Source organism: Aspergillus affinis (genome assembly GCF_023601865.1).
Source record: "Aspergillus affinis strain CMG 70 chromosome Unknown NODE_16_length_405296_cov_86_143545, whole genome shotgun sequence".
In the NCBI taxonomy this organism is placed as follows: Eukaryota; Fungi; Ascomycota; class Eurotiomycetes; order Eurotiales; family Aspergillaceae; genus Aspergillus; species Aspergillus affinis.
The window spans coordinates 122965-144860 of NW_026515797.1; the positions used below are offsets into that span (position 1 = coordinate 122965).

General features: G+C 48.1%; 6 protein-coding genes across 6 annotated transcripts; 3 read left to right on the plus strand and 3 right to left on the minus strand.

Moving 5' to 3' along the window:
- Positions 1 to 544: 544 nt before the first annotated feature.
- Positions 545 to 2472, minus strand: KD926_003029 (crossover junction endonuclease MUS81; the record flags this gene model as incomplete). The annotated part of the gene is made up of 3 exons (XM_053097311.1): positions 545 to 1651; positions 1702 to 2278; positions 2333 to 2472. The coding sequence occupies 3 exons, from the start codon at positions 2470 to 2472 to the stop codon at positions 545 to 547; spliced, it is 1824 nt and encodes a 607-aa protein (XP_052958660.1).
- A 3704-nt stretch (positions 2473 to 6176) lies between these two features.
- Positions 6177 to 7307, plus strand: KD926_003030 (uncharacterized protein; the record flags this gene model as incomplete). The annotated part of the gene is made up of 2 exons (XM_053097312.1): positions 6177 to 6498; positions 6547 to 7307. The coding sequence occupies 2 exons, from the start codon at positions 6177 to 6179 to the stop codon at positions 7305 to 7307; spliced, it is 1083 nt and encodes a 360-aa protein (XP_052958661.1).
- Positions 7308 to 7576: 269 nt separating this feature from the next.
- KD926_003031 (uncharacterized protein) lies at positions 7577 to 9552 on the plus strand (the record flags this gene model as incomplete). Its single annotated transcript, XM_053097313.1, has 2 exons — positions 7577 to 8679; positions 8775 to 9552. 2 exons carry the CDS (start codon positions 7577 to 7579, stop codon positions 9550 to 9552), a joined length of 1881 nt encoding a protein of 626 aa, XP_052958662.1.
- Positions 9553 to 10127: 575 nt separating this feature from the next.
- Positions 10128 to 11280, minus strand: KD926_003032 (oxidase ustYa family protein; the record flags this gene model as incomplete). The annotated part of the gene is made up of 4 exons (XM_053097314.1): positions 10128 to 10417; positions 10509 to 10646; positions 10705 to 10788; positions 10872 to 11280. 4 exons carry the CDS (start codon positions 11278 to 11280, stop codon positions 10128 to 10130), a joined length of 921 nt encoding a protein of 306 aa, XP_052958663.1.
- Positions 11281 to 12212: 932 nt separating this feature from the next.
- On the plus strand, positions 12213 to 15091 carry KD926_003033 (MFS multidrug transporter; the record flags this gene model as incomplete). Its single annotated transcript, XM_053097315.1, has 3 exons — positions 12213 to 12279; positions 12333 to 12728; positions 13545 to 15091. 3 exons carry the CDS (start codon positions 12213 to 12215, stop codon positions 15089 to 15091), a joined length of 2010 nt encoding a protein of 669 aa, XP_052958664.1.
- A 2446-nt stretch (positions 15092 to 17537) lies between these two features.
- On the minus strand, positions 17538 to 21170 carry KD926_003034 (putative copper resistance-associated P-type ATPase; the record flags this gene model as incomplete). The annotated part of the gene is made up of 1 exon (XM_053097316.1): positions 17538 to 21170. The coding sequence occupies one exon, from the start codon at positions 21168 to 21170 to the stop codon at positions 17538 to 17540; it is 3633 nt and encodes a 1210-aa protein (XP_052958665.1).
- Positions 21171 to 21896: the final 726 nt, after the last annotated feature.

Here is a 21896-nt window from a genome sequence, read left to right on the forward strand (position 1 = left end):
AGCCTGATTATACATACCAACAGACGAGTGGCCACGGATAGCACCATCATAGCATCGATGCTCGAGAATATAGGGACCATGTATAATCTTGTCTGGGGGGAAAGAAAATGACTGAACGCAGTCATGTTAAAATCGGGGACTACATCCCCCCAATAGTTACGTAGTATATGCCGAAGGATACTACGTTCAGCAGACATCATGGGTCAATATTGTCTACTTTGAAGACGCACTTAGAATCATGTTCGGTGTTTTTCACCTTCCTGGTGAAAGCGGTATTCATAGAATGATTAAAATATTTCCCATGGTCTTCCTGGCACTAAGTCTCAGGCCCCTTTGAGAGGGTACAAAGTATTGCAAACAACAATTGCTTCGTAGAAGAGGAGGTACCTATATCAGGTCCAGGACAGAACAAGAACAAAAGCTTCAAAGAAAAACAATCAACGACAACGCCATTGATCACATCGCGAAAATTAGCCTCATGGGCCCAGTTATGTTCCAAAATAAAGAACAAAAGAAAACACAGAGAAAAGACAAGAGAGGGAAGTCAACCACTTTCCCCCCATACCTCTGCAATCTTCTTACTCAACACCTTGCCGATCTTTTTCCTTCCCACGAGGTTTTTCATCTGCTCGGAGACCATTTCCTCTCGATCCTTTGGGTTGAGTTTCTCAAACGCCTGGATGAATGCCTGCGGGGTTTGCCAGCGACGTTGGATCTCGAGCGCCTTGTCACCTGTGACGCCGCGCGTGCACATGAGCATTTTCAAGAAGACGTCGCGCAGGGAAAGGACGTCAGACTTAGATGTTAAAATGGAGAAGGTGGGAAAGGTAACGGCGTAGGTAACAGAGGAGGAGGATGGTTCTGCTCGAAGACGTTCGAGGGCGTTGAGATAGGACTGAGAGGAGGAGAGCTGGCGACTGGGTATTAAGGTGAGGGTATTGGTGGGAGAGGGGGCGGTAGTGGGAGATTCAGAAGAGGTGGAAGACGGAGTGAACATTTTCTGCAATAGAAAGGTCATGCGCGCGAGGTAGCGGATCGTGTCGTCGAGATTCTTCGTCTTCTTGACAAAATACCCATTGACAACTTGCGTAGAGGCGATCGCTGACGCTACCATCTCTTGATATTTCAGGGCCGAGGCGCCGCCGATGTCCTGCGTGATGTTGAATTCTTCGATCAGGTAGATGACGTTTTTCATGCCGGACCGACGAAGACGGAATTTCTGCTCGTGGAATCGTCCATCTTTAATGGAGCCGACGAGGTCGTCGAGGCGTTTTCGCTCGACGATCCAGTCGAGCATGATTTCATCACCTTCTTCCCCATACTTTTGCGATAGGTACGATGGGTCGTGGAATTTTGCGACCCACATGGCGTCGCCAAGTTCAAGGGCTCGTACTTCTGGCGTCACGCCTTTCTTGCTGAGTTCGTTGGCAATGTAGTCCCTGTCTTTGGATGTGCGGACTTCTCGGATGTCCAGGACCAGCTGGACGGTGAAGCTGTTTGGAGGGATGATAATGGGCGTGATCTCCTGGTCTTCGGTTGGGCTCAGGATGCCGGTATCGATGCGGCGGTCTTCGTTGCTATCTTGCCGCGATAGCTCTGGATTCGATCCCACGTTTGGAGGCTGGGCGCTGAGACGGGCGTCGGATGGTTCCTTTCCCGGTTAGAGTTCCCCTTGGTATAGCCTGGGCTTATTAGACGTACCGATTGACCCCGAAAGGGTAAGGTATTTTGGTTGAATTCAGGCAAAGTCTTCTGGATTCTTTTGGCAACTTCCCATCCCTCCTCCGTGAGCGCATATCTCTTCAACGGGTGTCCATGGTCGTAAACAAGGTCCTTCTGGATAAGAGTTTTCATCGAGTTCCACGCAGTGAAATACTTCGTCGGGTCAGTTGGCGTAATAAATGAGCTGTCGCAGTATGGCTGTGCCGTCTCAATCAGCTGCGTTTTCGTCATGCTCTGGTTCGAATTCTCATCGAGAGTCCCAAGACCCAGCAGTAACGCATATGGACCGGAGCGCAAGACTGGCACATAAGGCTTTGCTTTGCGAGGCTTCTTGGCTGGTTTTGGGTCGATCTCGTTCCCATCCGAGACTCGCTTCTTACTCGCTGCAGTATTAGGATGTTCGGGCATAGGGAGGCCATTTTCTGAGCAGTGGGCTTTCAGTTTCTCAGTTAACCGGTCGCATAATTTGGGACCAAGACCATTTAACTGCTGCGCTTCGGAGGGATGTTGAAACACGAGAGGACAGGCCTTCATAGAATCATAGGCCTTTTTGTATCTGGCATCTAGTTAGGTGGTGTGGGGGAAACCTAGGGAGGATTTGAGTACGAACACCGTGACGCCCTTACTGTTTCGCTCGCGTGCTTCATCAAGCCAGCCTTTGATCCACGATAGAAAGAGAGGATTTGAACAGGATTCAGCCATGGTTTCCCTGATAATTTGTTGTCTGAGAGACGTGTTGCCGGTCTTCATTTTTGTTTTGTAAGAAAGAGTCGGGGAACCATGATTATGTCAGCGGAACTGGAGCCTGATTTACAAGGCATGTATTGTACAAGATGTATGTAATTTACGGAGTACATACATTCTTCCCTAAGGTATACTGCTACTATGCATATAGTACTCCTATAAAAGGTTGCAGGAGGAACTTGAACTTTTCCTTTGGACTGAATGACTTCACTGAGAGCCACGGGCAGTAATGCTCCCTATCTGCTCTGTTGTTATCATAGCACTGCTTCTTTGCTGTGTGGCCTATCCACTTGCGCAGGCCTATGTTCTATAATATTAACATATGAGTATTTCATAACTTATTCACCTGTAGCAAAAGATGGTTATTACCCTCAAGAAGGGAATAGGCCGTCGAACCAGGAAAATCATATCATCTATTCACCTGGAGGGAAGCAGTTCTTCACTGTAGACCTGGGACAGAAGGAGGATATGATCTCGTAGAATCTCTTTTCTCTTTGACTTCATCTCTCTCTATGATCATGCCTTCCGCACCTCTGCCAAGCCCCTGTTAGTAAGTTAGTTCGGAGGAAGTGATGGGAAGATGTCCTACATTCAAGCATTTATTGTATTTATTCAGATCGCGGCACCACTCCGGAGAAGCGTCGTCATCTGTATCCGGTTCCGCTGGGGCAGCAATAGGCAGAGCAACAAGCAGGAGGGTCAAGGGGAGGTAGAGCTTCATTGTAATTGCCGAAACTGAGTTTATGAAGTCTTCGAAAGTTAATAGATTTGATTTTAAGAAAGTCTTTGGAGGATACACAACGTACCCGGAAAATGACTGAACCCATTTATTTATAGTCAAAGCTTCAGGCCTTTCTATGACCCGACAGAACAAGAAGGGCGAGGGGGTAAAACGTATCGGTACAAAATAGAATCTGGCAATGTGGCATGTCCAAGTTAGTTCAATGTTCTAAGTCGTTATACTCAACTTGTGGGTACGTTGACATTGGACAATAACTTCCGTATAGCCTACGCTGTGCTTGTGTATCATGTCAGCCTCCAGTCTTGATGGCTCTGTGGGAATATGGCAGCATGCGATAAGTGACAGTGCGTATCACAGAGTTCCCCCGCTTTAGCATCAAATCCCTTCTGTCCAATGAAGTCAGCAGGACCTAAATCAGCTTCAAGATCATGGGGGCGTGAATCAAATTGATGTGGCTTGGCGTTAGAATAAACGGAATATTGACTTGAGTCGACTTCGTAAAACTAACCTGCCAATGTATTACAGAAATGCAATTGATCCAGGAATATTTTCCTATTACTGAATGCTCAAGCCCTCCCGGAAATAGCATTATAAGGTAGAGTATCTTGATGACCAACGCCAAGATCCATTCATTCAAGAGCGAGGAAGTTGCTGCAAGTCTCCTCTCCTGATATAAGACAAAATTGACGCTGTGATACAAACGCCAGCCCCCAGGGTAACACTATGGCTCAAGAACCTGACTTTATGGCAGAACCTTTGTTCTCACAACTCACTCTCAGCCTCGCTCACCCCTCTCCCATGCTTAGCCTTGTTTAGATTGTCATTCTGGACTCCAGCCTCCGGAGTGTGAAGCTACTGAAAAGACAGGTGCACTTTAAAAAACACACAACTTGTCTTAAGAAGTTTAGCAGCGCAAAGATATCAATGAACATCCACATTCAGGTAACCCAAAAGACCAACAATACCCTCCTCAGCTCTCTGGCCGTTGACAAGGTCACTGTGACTACAGAAAACCCATTGCCTCCAATATCTCACCTATTTAGGTGGCCGCATGTTCCACAGCTTGTTCTCTTTCACGCCGACTTGTCAAATTGCAGCCTCGTTCTCTGAAACCCCGAGGGCTTTCTCCACTTCCCACTGTCTCCAGACCCGACCCATGTGTTACCTCCACGGACATGCGGAGACTGACACCTAAGATCTTGAACCAACCGCGCATTTCTAGCCGCTTTAGCCTGGCATGATTCTTTTCACATTAAAAACACAACAGCTCTTATGATCTCAAGTTTGGTATATTCCGAGGTTGATCTGAAGAACAAAAGTTTCCTGCCGCTGACATTCGCATTCGAGGCTTGCACTCTATACGTACCCATTGCCACCATATCTGTAGTCTCGGAGGAGGGCTTATTTGAGGGGCCTGAGTTCGACGTAATTAAATTGCACAAATATCTAGGTAATAGCCACTGATAGGAGTCTTTATTTTTCCGTAAATCATATCAAATAGCTCGGCGAGTAGAAACTTCTTCAACATAGGCGCGCAGAAAAATTTGAACTATAAACAGAATGAGAAAACCGCCACCCAAAACAATGTTCAAATCATTGCACCTCTCCCGACATACTGCTTTGTCGAGTTCTTGATAATAGCAGCAGAAAAGATGAGATGCCGATGATATTACTATAGCACATATACCCCATCTATCGTTGATGTGATTAGGGTCTCCAATTCCGTCTGTGATAAAGAGCCGATCAGCAGTTACGTTATAAAAATCTTGCGAAAAACATTGAACAGACGCAATATGAATGGTCTTCGGGGAAGGTCTTGTCGAGTCGGAGCTGATGGGGACTCCTGCGTTGGGTTGGTTGCATGTATCATGTTGTTATTGTTATTGTTGTTGTTGATGGACCAAGTATGAATTCTTAGAGACCTAGGGGAGCATATGATATTTGAAATTTCCGGACCACTCGTATTAGCCCTGGGGAATTCCCCCGGTGCTCGGAAAATGGTTCAATGCGCTAATGCCTGCTTGTCTCACCACTAGTAGTATCAGGCTCTTTGCCTTCGGCGATACTAGTTCGCGGGTCGTGCCCGAGCTTCCGCGAGAATATTATGGGGAAAGGTGCAGCCCTGTCAGGGTCGCTATATAGTACGTTGACTGAATGGCCTGTTGGTCATTCATTGAGCCTTTTTGGCATGTAGTGCAGTGGTAAAGTCAACGGACCGGTGCCACTTAGGGTCCATTAGCTCCAAAGTTAGGATATTTCTAACCAGGGGTTCACTGGAACATCGCCAGTGAGTGGTCTACGGAGTACAGCAAAAAAAAAATTTCGCCACAAAAGAAGAAATATGGGTGACCAAAGGCGCTTTCGAGGTTCATCTCGAGACTCCGGTGGTAACAATTGAGTTTATCACTGTTCATCGGTAGATCCCGTCCAATCTTACTAGGTAACTAGCGCGGAGCCAACAGCATCGCCGAGAGAATATCGTAGTGAGCGCAGCTATACACCTACATGGGAAAGAAGTCTTTCTAGTAAGGAGAGAGACATGTCAGTGCCAGAGGGGCATGCGTGGTACAAAAGTAAAGGATGATGGGACTGAAGGGCTGAGTAGAAAAAGCAAAAAGCAGGCACACAACAGTAGTACATAGTTAGCCATATCCCTAACCATGTTACAATTGGCTGATGTAGTGCTTGTTTTTGTTTGTCCCAGCATATTGTAATTAAACAGATTTCATCCACCCCAGAATAGTTTGCTTCCCCCCCTCCTCGTTCTCAGCTGGACGCACGTCTGTCCCATTTTAGATCACAACTCCGGGATCCGACGGGTTGACTAGTGTTTGGCCACAAGAAGCCCTTTTGTGAGGTCGCCCTGGTTGATCCCTCGAGAAATCCCAACTCTCCATCAACTGTTCGAGTTTTTTTCCCTCGATCGTTCCGGTGCTTTCAACATCATTTCGCGAAGCATAAGGTAAGAATGGGCTGCCTCGACCGTCTGTCAGGATCCAGTTTGAAATCGAATTTCCTTTTCTGGCGAAAGAAACCATCTACATCGTTTGAAAATATCACCAGCGTGCAGGCGTCCAATGAACAAACGGACGCCCTAAAACTTCCTGCATCATTTGATAACAATCCGGTGCGTCCTGATGAGCCGAAATTTGATCTTCAGCTAACTGCGAAAGAGCTCTGGGGTACTGCATATGAGCAACTTCGCAGTGAAAACTCAACTTCGAAGCTTGTGAGCGAATATGAATCGCTCCTCGCATCGGAATTTGCGCAAATAATCTCTTCTGATGATGGTGAGTCTCCAGTCCTCTTGCAAGCGTATCAACTAGTTAAATGAGTAGAGCCAGGGAGTAATGGCATTGCCTCCAAGCTGGAAAGCCTCGACGGTCCCACTCGTAAACGATTAATGGGACGCCTGGCCCGGAAAAGACTCAACGAAATCGATTCGTCGTCATCCGAGAAGGCTCAAGAAGTGCTCATTGAATCTGCAAAGATTATGCAAAAAGTGCAATCGACTGTTGGAGGGGCTCTGTCTGGCTGCCCTCCTGCATCGATTGCTTGGACTGTGTCATGCCTGCTAGTCATCCCGGTAAGCGTCAGTCAAAAGCCTTGGTTAGACTATCATACTGATGCCACCAAGATTACTGAGTATCTTGAACAACTAAGTGCCAGCCAAGATGGGCTCAAGTATGTGGTTTCAAGATTGCCGTGGTACACCCAGGTGGTTGACCTCAATGCGGATTCATGGAGCGATTGCGATAACTTCAATCAGCGCAGAGGCGTTATTTATGACCAACTCATACAACTTTACCAGCTGCTGATAGAGTATCAAATTCGATGCTTTGTTGTCTCTAAGAACCTCACATCAAGGGTTTTACGAAATGCGACGGGGCAGGAAGACTGGGCAGGAAGAATTAACAAGATCCAGGAAACCGAGAAGCTAGTAAAGGAATCTTTAGATCGCAATGACTCTACCGTCATGAAACAGAGCCTTGAAGGAATTTGGCGGAGCTCGGAAGCTCATTATGGCGAGATGCTGCAAATGTCTCGTGAGCTGCGAGAGCAAAGCCATGCCCTCCATGAGATGCGGGACACGGACTGAGAAAGCTTGAACGCCCAAATGATCAAGAAGTTCAAGCCGGATCGAACTGAATTAGATTATCAATATGTTTCGCAAATTCGTGAGCTCAAGGACGACACGGGCCAAGGTGTTCTGAATCATGAGATGTATCAGAGCTGGGAAAAGAGTGACAGCGGAATCCTAATCTTGGCAGCACATCCCAGAACTGGGAAATCTGTCCTAGCAAACACTTGGAGAAATTTCTCAGACAAGACAATGGCGTTGTGTGCTCATTCTTCTTTAAGGACAACATGTCTGGTCAAACAAAGCCGAACAATGCCTGTTGCAAGATTACCTACGATGTGCTCAATAGCATACCTCGGCCTGAGCTGCTTAGAAAGAAGCTCGAGAGGTTGTACAAGGAACAGATCCAACCAGACCTTCCAGAATTCTGCAATATCTTGAATACGGCTAGCCAGCACACCACTCTGCGAGGTCTGGTCATTATACTAGATGCTCTTGATGAATCTGATTCGGGTACCAGAGATATTTTCCATGCACACCTAAGCAGTTTCTACTCGAGGTACCCTAATTCTAAAGTCAAATTCTTGCTGACTACACGCCCAATCAAAAGGATAACCGACAAATTCAGTGAAAAGGCACTCCTTAATCTGGACGAAGATGAGAAATGCCGTGAATTTCTGCAGAGAGACATTGCTAAAGTCACCCATGGACAGCTGGAGAAATTTGCCCAGGACAACGATATAGGTGACGAGGAGACCTTTTCGTCTCTTTATAGAATACTACAGAAATATGATGATCCGACATACCTCTTCGTCGACCTGCTTTTCAAGTATCTAGCAGATCCACCCTTGACCGGCACCTGGATCCAAACGTTCAAGACCCTGCCCGCCAATGTGACGGATGCTTATCGAGTCTTCCTCGACCAAGTCAAACCCGCCAAACGTCACCTAGTAAAGCTCATAATCCAGATCCTGCTAGCGGCCACAAGACCACTCACGGTCAAGGAAATGAAGATCGCAGTCAAGCTCCAACTAGAATTCACCAAAGACTGCGAATTTAAGGAAGGCATTGACTTGCGCTCTGACGAGGTCTTCAGCTCAGAAATTAGTCAGGCCTGTGACTTTTTCTTTACTTTCATTGGGGGCAGACCTTACTTCATTCACCAGACAGTCAAGGACTACTTTCTTTCTCCAGAACAGAAACCTGAATGGTTGCAGGACATTACCATCCAGAAATGCCACCAAGCTCTTACTGAAATTTGCCTTCGATATCTGTCTCTGCATCTCGTTGAGAACGCTGGGCTTTGGAGTGTTGAAAAGTTCACAGCCAGTAATTGGTTTTCGCAGACATATTATCAGCAATGGTGCCAGCAGACGTTTGCCTTTGGCCAGTACGGGTTTTCAAATTGGATCATTCATCTGCAGCGATCTTGGCATGAAGAGATCTGCCTACATTATTTGATCAGGCAATGTTTCAAAATTATAGGAAGCAGATGAACTTGGGCCTTGCAATATTTTGCTGCTCTGCCTTGCCATCAAACGTTCAAGTCAGAGAGTTACTTAGCATTCTGCCAGCCGATTACCCAGGAAGGACCGGCATGATGAGCGCGCTCAACGAGAGCTTTGTGGAGAGCTTTCTCTGGGCTGGGGACTACTCTCAACTGCTGTTTGGAATTGAATTAGCAAGAGCGGTGTTAGAGAAGACACCTGAGGATGATCCAAAACGATCCAAGAGGCTTGCAGTGCTGAGTGAAGGTCTGCAGCAGAAGCTTCTGAGAGATCAAGAAGCCAGTACCCTTACAAGCGCGCTGTATTACGCCCAAGAAGCCGTGGAAAAGGCACCTAATGGCCATCCAGACCGTGCGACTACGTTGCTTTCTTACACAAAAACACACCTATTGCTCTTTGAGAGCGAACAGAATGAAGATTATCTTCACAATGGGAAAGAAGCCATATACGAGGCTCTCGAACTGACTGGCCGTAATACTATGGGTGGTGTTGGTGGCTTACTTGCCTTGTCACATCTTATCAATGCGCGAGCCCGCGACAATGATTCGACGGAAGACTTGGACGAAGCTATAAGCGCTGGTGACGAAGCTTTGAGGGTACTGCCTGAGAATCACCCATACAAGGGAAAGGCGTTGAATCTCCTGGCGGTGAGTTTCAGTGCCAGATATCATGGCAGTGAACCCCAGGAGGATTTAGAGGCATCTTCGAAACCTATCGACAGGCCGTGGGAGCTATGCCACCTGGCTCCCCAATAACCGTGATAAATGTGGGCAATCTGGCATATGGTCTAAACACGCTCTATGCTCTGAACGGGAAGGATGAAGTTCTTCAATAAGCTGTTGATGTCTTGAAAAACGCACAAGAGTCTTTGGATGACAATGACCCTTACAAGGCCATGTTTGAGTCTCTGTTGCGTCGTCTAGGCGCGCAGCGCCGCAATCCCGACAGCTTCACCTCTCTCTAACTCCGCCAAAGAAAAAGGGAATTATCAAACTAAGCCGATCCGTGTACTATGAGACAAGTTCGCTATCCTTGGAAGGCCTCTTGAGAGATATAATCCCAACTGTGTTACTCCGCCACGTTGACAAGTCACCCAGCAGCCAATCATGCGGGGAGTCGAGCAATTTCTTTTTGTTACATTATTACTATTTTCCCATCATAAGAGCACGCACCTTGTAGTCCAAGGATACATCACTACTCTCGTAGTTTGCTGCGTCGAGAATCATGTTCACTGTCTACAATGACCGTGAACTGAGGCAATGATGAATCCAGATTAAGAACGGTTTATGGGGTGCATTATCTTTGCAAGACAGCTGCATTTTCTTTCAGTTTACATCGTCCCTGCTCTATGACCATGTTCATGCTCATGTCCCTCTCCCGACACCATCCACGCCGGCTTCGAAAAGACCTTTTCCCAAGTCTGCGGCTTCCACGGATAATGAGACGGAGCAATGACCTGTCGGTCCTTGGCCCATTGAATCACGGCCTCCCAATCCCGACATTTATGTTTGGTGCTGAAGTCCGGCAACGGGCGCCGGTAATCCTCCACCCATCGGAACGGTATAACTCCGCCATCTGCTTGACATAAGAGATTGATGCGGATCATTTCAATGCAGTGGTCTAGGTTCAACCAGGTTAGCAAACTAATCTAGAGCTCTGGCATGGCACTGAATCTAAAAAAGCATTTGATCCTGGAGGGAGCCTAGATTACCTAGATGAATGTGAAAAGTGCGGTTGGAATCTCGCCATTCAGGCGCAATATCGCGGTAATACTCTGCGTAAACTGCCATGCGCACGAAGTTAAGGCAGTGCATTTGATGAAGAACTTCTATGTCGGCCATGTAGCCGCCTGGTACTGTTTAGTGATATCCCCCCATGACAAGGTAGAGGGAGGAAGGTGATCGTACCTCCGAGGTCATCGGGCATTCTTGCGTTCTCTTTCGTGCCACCTGCTTTTAAGAAAGTATCTTCGTCTAGGGCAACGGACCCAACTGCGCGTGAAATGTTGATCAGCCATTATCCTAGCTAACGGGCGTCCGAAGTCTTAGGGTGAAATCAAGGATAGAGGGCATACCATTGTCTAATTGACTCCAGGCCTCATCGACGGCACTGCTAGGAGGCCCACGGTATTTGCTCGGTGCATCCAGTGTTCCATTGAACCGTGTATGTGTATATCCAGTGTTCACATCCTCCCAGACAGGAGACCATATAGCATTACGTTGCATGCAGAAATAGTCCGTCTTCGAGAATATGAGCAATGAAGAAAAGAACATAGCGACGTTACCGAGTGTCACTAGGAAGAAGACAGTGCTTTTGATGACATTGCGAGTGGGCCATGGACATATTGTAGCGCGTTTGTGGGTTTCGCGATTCCCCTCGAATAGAAGAGCTTGCGAGCTGGAATCATCGGGCTGGGCTTCAGAATCGTCTGATGAGTGAAGATGGCGGTAGCCTTTGCTGTCATCGAGTATTGGTCCAAGCATGATGGTCTATGTCTTTAGTGTGGACAACAAAAGAAACACACGACAAGTTGTGTTCTCCCGAACTCTGAGGTGCGCGAGTAGCTTTTGTCACATACATTCAAATTTTTTGAAAGGAGAAAGTCATGGGAAAACAGGGAATTGGAAAAGCCTGAACAGCGTCCGTCAGGCCACCCGGACAGAGAGGGGAACAATCATTGATGGCATGTACTTAATATCGCCGATGAATCATATCTGACGATTATCCCGCGTTCCGCCTACGGAGCAAGACTCTCCAATGGAGACATGGTAAAGGATGCCAAATGCAATGTGCAAGGTATATACGATGTTGCATCTGCACGCTAATGCAGATTATGGGTGGGTATAGTTGCCATCCTAAGATTCTAGGCCCCAGTTCGAGCAGAGTGGCAGGTGACATGGACCTGCAGCGGCGTTTAGTGCTGATGCTGAAGACCCGGGGAAACTGGAGTTGGATGGGCGGCGATGCCGAAGTATGAGGCCAAAAGCGAATAGCAAACAAACAGATCATCGAACGGAGAAGTACCAAGAAGTGCGATCGCAAGTGTCATTGGCGGTTGATTTTTGTCTGAGGCCTGTTTGTATCATGCGCACTTTGCCAGAGGAAAGTGAACCCGAGCAATACCTGAAGGGAGCGATAATTGGGCGCTGGGTATACTCCTCCAGGCTTTCAGAGCCGAAGATAGACGATGTTGGTAAATTATAGTTTCACTGTCTGTATGTATATGCAAACTGCTTTGGACTACATTGTCCCCTCCAACACAGCCGAGGGAAGTATATATAGGTTCTCAAATCCCGTCAACTGTTGTATGAACAGAGATTCATCATCACCATACTCTTCCACAGTCCAACTACTACCTCAAAAAGGCTTCGGAATTAAAACCTTTCAAGTATTTCTACAACCATAAACCTTCACTATGCAGTTCAGAAATCTTTCTCTCATCGCTGCTCTCCTGACAGGTGCACTGGCACTGCCTGTTGCAAGTTAGTAGTGACCATTCCATGAGCTGATCCGCACAAAAAATGACATTTCGCAGACGAGACTCCAGCCAAAATTGCCTACGATGAGTCGGCAAAAGTTGCGTATGACGACTCGGCCAAGATTGCTTATGATGAGAGAGATGTGCCTGCGAAGATCGCATACGAAGAGTCTGCCAAACTCGCTTACGACGAGTCGGCCAAGGTCTCTTATGATGATTCTGCCAAGCTTTCGTACGATGAGCGCGATGTGCCTGCGAAGATCGTGTACGACGACTCGGCCAAGATTGCCTACGATGAATCAGCCAAGGTCTCCTACGACGATTCTGCCAAGATTTCGTATGACGAGAGAGATGTGCCTGCGAAGATCGCGTATGAAGAATCAGCCAAGGTGGCTTACGACGAATCGGCTAAGGTTTCCTATGATGACAGCGCCAAGATTGCCTATGATGATTGTAAGTCAGCGTGTGATTAGTGGCGCTCGGGAAGTTACCACCAGCTAATCGACATTGATCCTAGGAATACTGGAGTGAGCAGATGAAGGGCAGTTGCTTGCCGAGGAATGTATCGGAATGTTGGGCTGATCGAGAAATTGTTCGTTCCCCTGGCCTTAAGTCATCGGGCAGTGCTGCATTGTAGCTAAACAGTAAGGAATCGAACGCGGAGTCAAATATTGAACTGCAATTAAGATTAACGATCAGCGTAGTGTTTATTCTTCCTGTACCTAAGTCTGTGGAGAGAAAACTTTGGCTAATGTAGGATCGAAAGGGGGTCTGGAGAAGGGGTCCTGTACATCTCGGGGGTGGCTGCATGCATGTTTCTTAGCGTCAAAGTTTTGAAAGGGTTATGGTATTGGAGGAACAATTGCCGAGGAAATATTTGCTGACCGCTCAAAAACGTTGGACTTGTCCACTGGTCATATCTTGTTAGCCTATACTAGAGATTTGGAAACGCCCGACGGTCTCGGCACGCTTGATTCGACCATCCGAGGGGCTATACTCCGATGTCTATTATATGTCTAACTCGGAACCAAGCAGGGATTGTAAGCTATCCAGAGCAAATAAGCGACCCAGCAAGAAGCCTGATAGGACGACCCGGATAAATTCACAATCAATTCTGTTACCGGAAGAGTCTTTGTTCCATTCGATTCTCTCCTTGCTGGTGCCCCGGCGAAAAGTAAAAGTTTTACTTTCTTCACCTTTGACTTCCTGTTGCCAGATCACTGCTTTTTATTCATCGTGAGTTCTTTGACATGAGTACTGAAAAGCAAGATGCAACCACCCTCGATGTGGTACCAATCACTGAGACTACACCCGAGCAACAATCTCTATACAGATACCTAGAAACGTATGGACTCGAGCTGGCGGATGAGGACTATGTCCGCTGGACCAAAACAAATCCAGCGCATCCCCGAAATTGGTCCGCATGGCGGAAGACCTACGACTTTGGTCTTCTGATCTTCCTGGATTTCTTCACCACGGTAATCAGCACTGCGGGGACTCCAGCCAGCGAACAGGCACGCCGCGAACTAGGGATAGGAAGGTCTCTTTCGCTCTTCAGCTTTGTCACAATATACATGTTAGCGCAAGCCATTGGCGGAGTTTTCTTTCCTCCATACTCGGAATCCTTCGGCCGAAAGAACCTATTTGTGATCTCGACAGGAGGTTACTGTATCTTCAGTATTTTGATTGCCACCGTCCCCCATACTGGGATGGTCCTCGTCGGCCGTTTTGTATGCGGCCTAGCATCTGCGTTGCCAACAATCGTAATTGCCGGCAGTGCTGAGGACATATTCGATGTCGGTCGAAGGATCTGGATGATCTACTTGTGGGCAGTCGCAGCCAATGTGGGTATCTGCATGGGGCCCATCGTGGGTACATTCGTCACGATGTCGATTGGCTGGAAATGGATTTTCTACCTCTCTGCCATCGTGACGGGTGTCTGGTTCTTCTTACTGCTTGCCATCAAAGAGAGCAGACCAAGTCAACTCCTCAGCAAGATCGTTGACGACGTGCGCAAGGACTCTGGTGACACAGTAAACCTCAAGATCCGAAATCCCGACCACGCCCCTGATTTTGGGATCTTTGCTCAAGTAGCCCTAATTCGCCCCGTCCGTCTCTTCTTCACCGAACCCATCGTCTTCCTGTGTTCCGTCCTCAGTGCAGTGGCATTCGGCCTTCTCTATCTTTTCACGGAGGCCTTGCCCGTGGTCTACGATTCCTTCGGCTTCACACCCGGCCAATCCTCTCTCTCCTTCATCCCTCTCGCTCTCGGAATCTTCAGCGGCACCCTAACCCGCCTCTACGATCTGCGAATATACAAACGCCGGCTCCAACAATCCCGGCCCCTCGAACCAGAAGACAAACTGGCTGGATTCGCCGTCGGAGCTCCCCTACTGGCCATCGGCCTGTGGTGGTTCGCATGGACTATCCCACCCCAGGTCTCCAACATACACTGGATCGTGTCAATGATATCACTCTTCCTGGTCGGCTACGCAACGAACGAGTTTGACTGCACTCTGGCGGGCTATATTGCTGATAGCTATACGGTGTTCGCGGCGTCCGCGTTCGCGTCCATTGCCTTTCTTCGTGCGTTATGCTGCGCTGTGTTTCCGCTCTTCACTCACCGCATGTATACGGCCATCACGCCCAACGTGGCAACGTCTATACTCGCGGCTCTAGCGACGGTGTTTTGTGTTGGTCCGGTGATGTTGGTTTGCTACGGAAGGAAGATTAGGGAAATGAGCTCGTTCGCTAAGTATAGTCTGGAACAGTATAAGCATAATGAGGTGGATAGGGGGCCTGGTTCGAGCGATTGAGTCTGGCAGGTTGTACAGCCCTCTCCGTGGCTTGAAATAAAAGACTTCGTGCAGTATAGAAATAAAGCCTTTGTATGTGAGCGGCTTGCGAACATGCTTTGTATGTACACCCTCTGGCCTGTATATTGCGAATTCTCCGAAATGCCAAGGCGATCCAAGATAAGGGTGTAAGCAAACAAGGCATCACTCACTGGACGGCCAATCATGCTTGCTGTTGATACGCATTGATGCCTGGTGGAAAATATTCGTAAAGCGCCTTGCGGCTTTTAAGGACAACCGCCCCATCACTTTCACGAGGGACCCCTCCACAGACCCGTATCAGCGGTCAAAATTGCAACAACTTCTCATATTTCATCCCGTTTGTCCGATGCGTCCCAGAACGCCAAACAAGACTTCCTGGCTTCGCTAAAGGACCCGTCCCTATTCAAGAGTGTATCAAATATCAAATCCATCGACGAAGTTTATAATTTCGATGCTTTTCTTGATGCCTTGGGAGCGACCATAGAGATGGCTATGACGTGTTTTCATTACCTGTCATCCGACGTCTTTGACATTGAAATTGAACCTGAAATGATAGAAGAAAACATATTGACCGGCTCATATCGATTACACTGGTTTGCGACAACTCAATGGATAGTGCTGCTTCAAGAGTGCGACAAGCGCAGCTGTGATTTACCAGAGTCTCTACTCCTCGCGCTGAAACGCCTTGCCTTCGATTGCGAGAATGGAAACGTTGGAGGTAAAGAGAACCTGAGTTCTCAATCGAATCAAGAATTCTCCATACAAGACAGAAGGAACCGGCATTACAACAGCTTCTCATTCAGGAACTTCATTTTCGCCGCATGGATGTGGGCGGCTGGAAGCTGGAAGATGACGATGAAGGTATTTGAACGAAAACTGATTTGTACATTCAGAAAATAATATGAACATTACTGATCATATATTCTCTCTAAGATGACTCATGGACAAACTTAGATCCTCTCTACTTATCCTTTGCCTCAATGCTCATTCACGAGAGTTTCGAAAGCCTTCTCTGTCAGAAAAGATCACATAAGACAAGTTGTAATTGCCAAAAATTGAGAAAGCTATATGGTGAGCGCCTCTCCAGATGTCATTATGCAATTTGCCAGCCTTTGCAGGCAGCTTTCGCGGTTAAAGGGGACCGTGACACACACTGTCGAAACCATGCTCGGGTATACAAGTGTCCACACCCCTCTTGCGATTTTTCAACGCTGGGGTTCTCATCCGCGAGTCATCTCCAAAAGCATAAAGATACGTGTCATCTTAATGCGCCTCTAAAGCCTATTCAGATGATACAAATGCCAGAAAAAGATGATATTGTGCCTCTAATGCGCAGCTATTTCATGTTTAATATCACGTATGTCGAAGCATCTCGCTCTCAGATCGCATGAATACCTGAACCACTTCGGCTTCAAAGAGGGAGATCAGATTCCGACCAGAGCAGATATTAGAAACTGTCACAAACGCCACATGTAGACCGAAATAATCAGAGCAAGGAAAAGGTGACCTAATGAGTTCTCAGAACTTTCTATATTGACAATTATGAGAGCTAGTTTGATCGAGTGGGGCTGCCTAGAAGTCAAAGTCGGCTCTATAAGCGCGAGCGATGTATAGAGCGCTAACAAGATAACACCTGGGCAAGAACATTCGGCATACCACAGCAAGTGTTTAGAAGATCTGAATGCCTTGGAAAATCCGCAAAATCTTCGCTAAAGGCTTGAAGTTCCGCAGAGATCTCTATACAAGAAGATTCAATGATTTGAGCGGAATACTCCACGAAATCAGCCATGAACATCACGTCGAATTGAAGATAAAAGGACCTTCTTCGAGCCCTATATAGTTGAACATCTTCATCGGTTCAGTTCAATCATTTTCTTCATTGCCTAGGCCATCCCTTGAATCTGGAAACAAAGAATCAGGCAACCATACCACAACAACAGCCTAAGCGGACAAGTGAACCAATTCTCGACTTTCCTTCCGACCTCACAATATTGATTGAAGTGATTGCGTGATGTTGACGAGGCCCACACCTCGTAGGGACGCATCTATCTTAATGTTGAGTGGACGGGTACTCTTGATTTGCGCGTCCCCTCTTCCGCGCCCAGTACTCGGTAGTTTTATGCCTGACTACAGTCAGCAACATAATATATACTTCAGAATTAGAAAAAAGAATCAAGATCGTAAATTCTATTGTGACACGAGTCATGTCAAATGCAAAATAACAACAGCAATCAAGAGAGATAGATGACACCCGAAAAGTTATACTTGCCCATCCATACCTAGATATGCAAATATATTGAAATAACTAAGGAAGCAGCGCCATGCTAGAAGAACACACTATATAAAAACAACAAGCATAATCCATCACATAGAAAAACATCTAAATAAGTGATAATGGAATAAGTAGATAGCAGCACCCTCAAACTCACTTACTACCCAAACCAAAAGAGAGCCACTTTCCAATCTTCCGCCATTGAATCCCCAACGCAAGACTGCTAAGCACAACGGAGATACTGCTCAAAGCCATCGCCAAAGCCGCCCATACCGGACTCAGTCGCCAGTGGGTATTCACCATGACAGATCCGCCATCAGGGCCCATTTGCATCGAGTGTCCGTTCACAATGGGGTACAGGACACCGGCAGCGATCGGGATAAGACTCAGGTTGTACACGACGGCCCAGCAGAAGTTCATCTTGACGCGGGTAAATACGCGACGGCTGAGCACAACCAGCTGGAGGATAGTATCCAGCTCCGAATTCAACAGGATGAAGCTGGCGGAGTTCATGGCGACGTCAGAACCCGAGGCCATGGCGATGCTGACGTCTGCGGCGGCGAGGGCCGGTGAGTCGTTCACGCCGTCACCGACGAACGCGACGATAGAACGCGACGCGGGAGCGTTTCTGCTCTTGTTCTCGGTCTGTTGACTTTCGGCTTCGGAGTCGCTGCGAGGAGGTCCGGATAGAACGAGCCCGTCTTGGACTTGGCGAACAAACTCGCCTTTTCCGGCCGGGGTGACGTTGGCTTTGACGTTCGAGCGTGGGATGCCGATCATGTCAGCGACAGCATAGGCGGTGGTCTGGTTATCACCGGTGCACATGAAGACGTTGACTTTGCGCTTCTGGAGCTTAGAGATCACCTGCACCGTGTCTTGGCGGATGGTGTCGGAGATCCCAAACACGATGACAGGACGGATGTGTTCAGAGGTTGACTCTGAGATCTGGCGCATTGAGAAGATCGCAGTGGACTTTCCAGACATTTGGTATTTGGACAGGAGACTATTCAGATGATCATCATCGGCTTGAGACGACATACTCTGCAGTAGCCGCTGGTTGCCGATTGCTGCTTCAAATTTAACCGTAGTGACGCTGTCCTTTTGCACGATGAAAATGCCTCTCAATCCCTGACCAGGCCTTTCCTCGATATCGGAGCTGAGGATAGGGATAGAAGATCGTTGACGACAGAAATCCGTTATCGCCCGGGCGATTGGGTGAGTACTACTTTCCTCGAGCTTTTGAGCCAGAGTCCAGGCGACTTGCAAATGTTCAGGGTCAGTGAGAAGCACCTCGTGGTCCGACACCGCTAGACTGCCTCCTTCGGTGAGGGTGCCAGTTTTGTCGAAAACAATAGCGTCAAGATGGCTGGCTTCTTGGAATGCTTCACCGCCGCCCTTGACAAGAATTCCCCGTCTGGCAGCTAATCCCCCGCCAACGAAAAGCGCTGTGGGAGCTGCCAGTGCAAGTCCGCAAGGACAGGCTACCACAAAGACCGCAATTGCAAATTCCAGACTCCAGAAGACCCAGCCACCGTGTGGCACATCCAGGTAGTCTACCGGAAGAACACCCGACAGCCCCAAAGATAGCCAAATCACAAAAGTCGAGATGGCGATGAGGGTGATGATGGGCACAAAATGCGAGGTGAGCATATCCGCGACCCGTTCTAAAGGTGCGCGTCTACTTTGACCTTCACGCACGACGGAAATGATCTGGTCCAGCATCGATGCGCTGCCGAGGGCGGTTACCTTGATCTTCACGGGCTGACCAACGTTGACGGAGCCGGTGTATACTGGATCACCACTTGACTTCTTGACCGGTTTCGACTCTCCCGTCAAGGAGCTTTCATCGAACTGATAGGAGCCGTCGTCCACAAGAGTTCCATCGGCTGGAGGGGAAGACCCATGTGGGATGCTGACCATGTCACCGATTTCAAGCAAGTCAAGACCAGTTCGTTGGATTTCGTCTCCTGAATTATCGCTGCTGACGACCAACAGGGCATCGGACGGTTTCAATTTCCCAAGCGAGGCAACTGCGTCTCCGGTCTTAGCTTTGCTGTATGCCTCGATAAACCGACCGGCGAGAATGAAGAGGGTGAGGAAAATGACCGAATCAAAGTATGTCATGCTATGTGTGTTGTCGGACGGCTTAGCGACGACGGCGTCGACGATGAGAACGGCGAGCGACGATACGTAAGCCACCATAGTGCCGGCTGAAATGAGAAGATTCATGCTGCCAAATCGATAGAATCTCCGGAGAATTGGCACTCGACTTCCAGGCCTCCAGAGAGAGTATATTTCCTTGATCGCACGAACGTGGAAGATATCTGTCCCATAGAACATAACTGGTGTTGACATGATGAAGAGCGCCCATTCAATACGAGACACATTTCCCACCCAGATCGATCCTTCCAAATACTTTCGAACGTGGTTGTCGGATGAGACAAGGCTCATAAATACAATACCGATGAGAAATGTTGGGATAGCGACAGTAAGAACGAAGAGTAGACGAGACAATAGCCGTCGCCTCTCGTGCAACTGCATCGCTCTTGAACGGTCTTCAATGCTCGGAGGGTGGTAGACAGAGGCGGTAAAGGCATCGTGTGCTTTGTTGATGAGGTCGATGATACTTCGGATGGTAAGTATAGGAGGACACGGCTTGTATGTGACTTGAAGGATGGGATTTTTGACTGAAAGCGCATCGTCGACTTCGAGGCCTGGGATGTCCTTCAAGGATCTAAGAACCTTCTCAGGGCAGTGATGGCAGAACATACCATCCACGCGGATGGAAATTGTTCGACTCTCGACCTCATCTTTTTTGTGATTCGAAGCCTGCACACTTGTAATGGAGGCGTCATATCCCAAGTCCTCAATCTTTTCCAAGATCAAGTCGACGTTTTTCTGGCCCTCGAATTCGACCTTTCCGCTATGCGATAACAGATTCACTGAAACCTCTTTGACGAAGGGTAGCTCCTCGAGACCCCGAGTCACCGCGCCCGAGCACGAACCGCAAGTCATGCCACCGATGGCAATCTCAGCCGTGAACATCAGAGCCTTCTTAGAAGTTGACGGATCGTTCAACATCTCCACCTCATCAAGAGCAGCCTCGAAACCAATATCTTCGATCTGATCCACTAGTTTTCCCGAGTTCTTCTGGAGCCCATTGTAAACCACCGTTGCGCTATTAGTCAACAAGTTGACGACCACGTCCTCGACGAAATCCAGCTGGATGAGCTCGTTGGTGATGGTATTGACGCATGACGCACAGCTCATCCCGCCGATGCTCAAGCGGGCTTTGAATTTGGAAGCTTCGACCGACTGGGATGACGCTGCCTTAGACACACACGAAACTGTGACGGAATCGCTTTTCAGCTCTTCCTTTCGACACGCATCACAGTTTGCGATGTGTCGGTCCTGCGGAGCTCCTTTCGAATGGCTGTCCTGCTGGGCTGTGAAAAGCATAATGTTTCGAGGTAGCGACGAGGTTGTATCGAGGTCCGACACCATCACACCTCTCTCATCCTCCGTAGTGACGTGGTGGACCTCAAACGCCGCCTGGATCAAGGCCGTAGCGAGGTTTAAAGGGGTCGTCTCGGTGGTATGCACAACACAGACTTGGGGCGTCAGGATGGAAACGTCGACGCTCCGAACGCCCGTGATCTCAGAAAAAATCTCCGTGATGTAGGTGACGCATGACGAGCAGTGGATGTTGCTGACAAAGAAAATACTTTTGAGCGTTGTCGTGTCTTGAGCTGTCGCGATCACAGCATTCTTCGATGGCGACTGCATGATCAAGAATGCAGGCCTTCTGTCGAGCTGTCGATGGACCAACCAGACTTGCTTTCAATGCGACACAAGGCAGGAGCGAGGGGTCTAGTTCATAGAAAGGTTCATGGGTATATGAAAGTGTAGAGAGTAAAGGGACTTGGCAGCAGAACACAGTGTCGAAGACAGTGTCAGTGTTGTGCTGAAAGCCTCTGAGACAGGGGTTGGAGAGTGAATCGTTGCAATGACAATAAAATTGGAAGAGATATTGAGTAAATACCAGATGAGACCCTGGGCTAAACGAGGGACGCCCACGGCCTCTAATATATGAGAGTTGCCACTGGAGTCTTCCATCTGGTTGAACGGGAGAATTAAAAATCACGCGAAAAAGGCGCAAACCCGCAGAAAACCCGCACCGCTTCGCCCATCAAAGACCAGACACACACCACCACTACCCTCCGAACTGTATTTGCAATAGATCCATCTCAAGTGATCTCCACCTGGTAATTGTCAGATATGAATTCTTAGATATGAAACATTTCCTGAAACAGGTCTATCGATTTTTCGATCGATAGTTTGTTCGTCTTTCGTCGCATCTGGACAAGATGGCAGATGTCTGTCTGGGAGGAGACAAAGAAAAAGAGCGACTGAGCGAAAGGAGACTCGAACCCGAATTGCCGGGCGGAAGGCGGAGTTCGCTGAAGGCTGTCCGACACGTGACGCGTCGCTGGACCAGACCACTGAACCAAC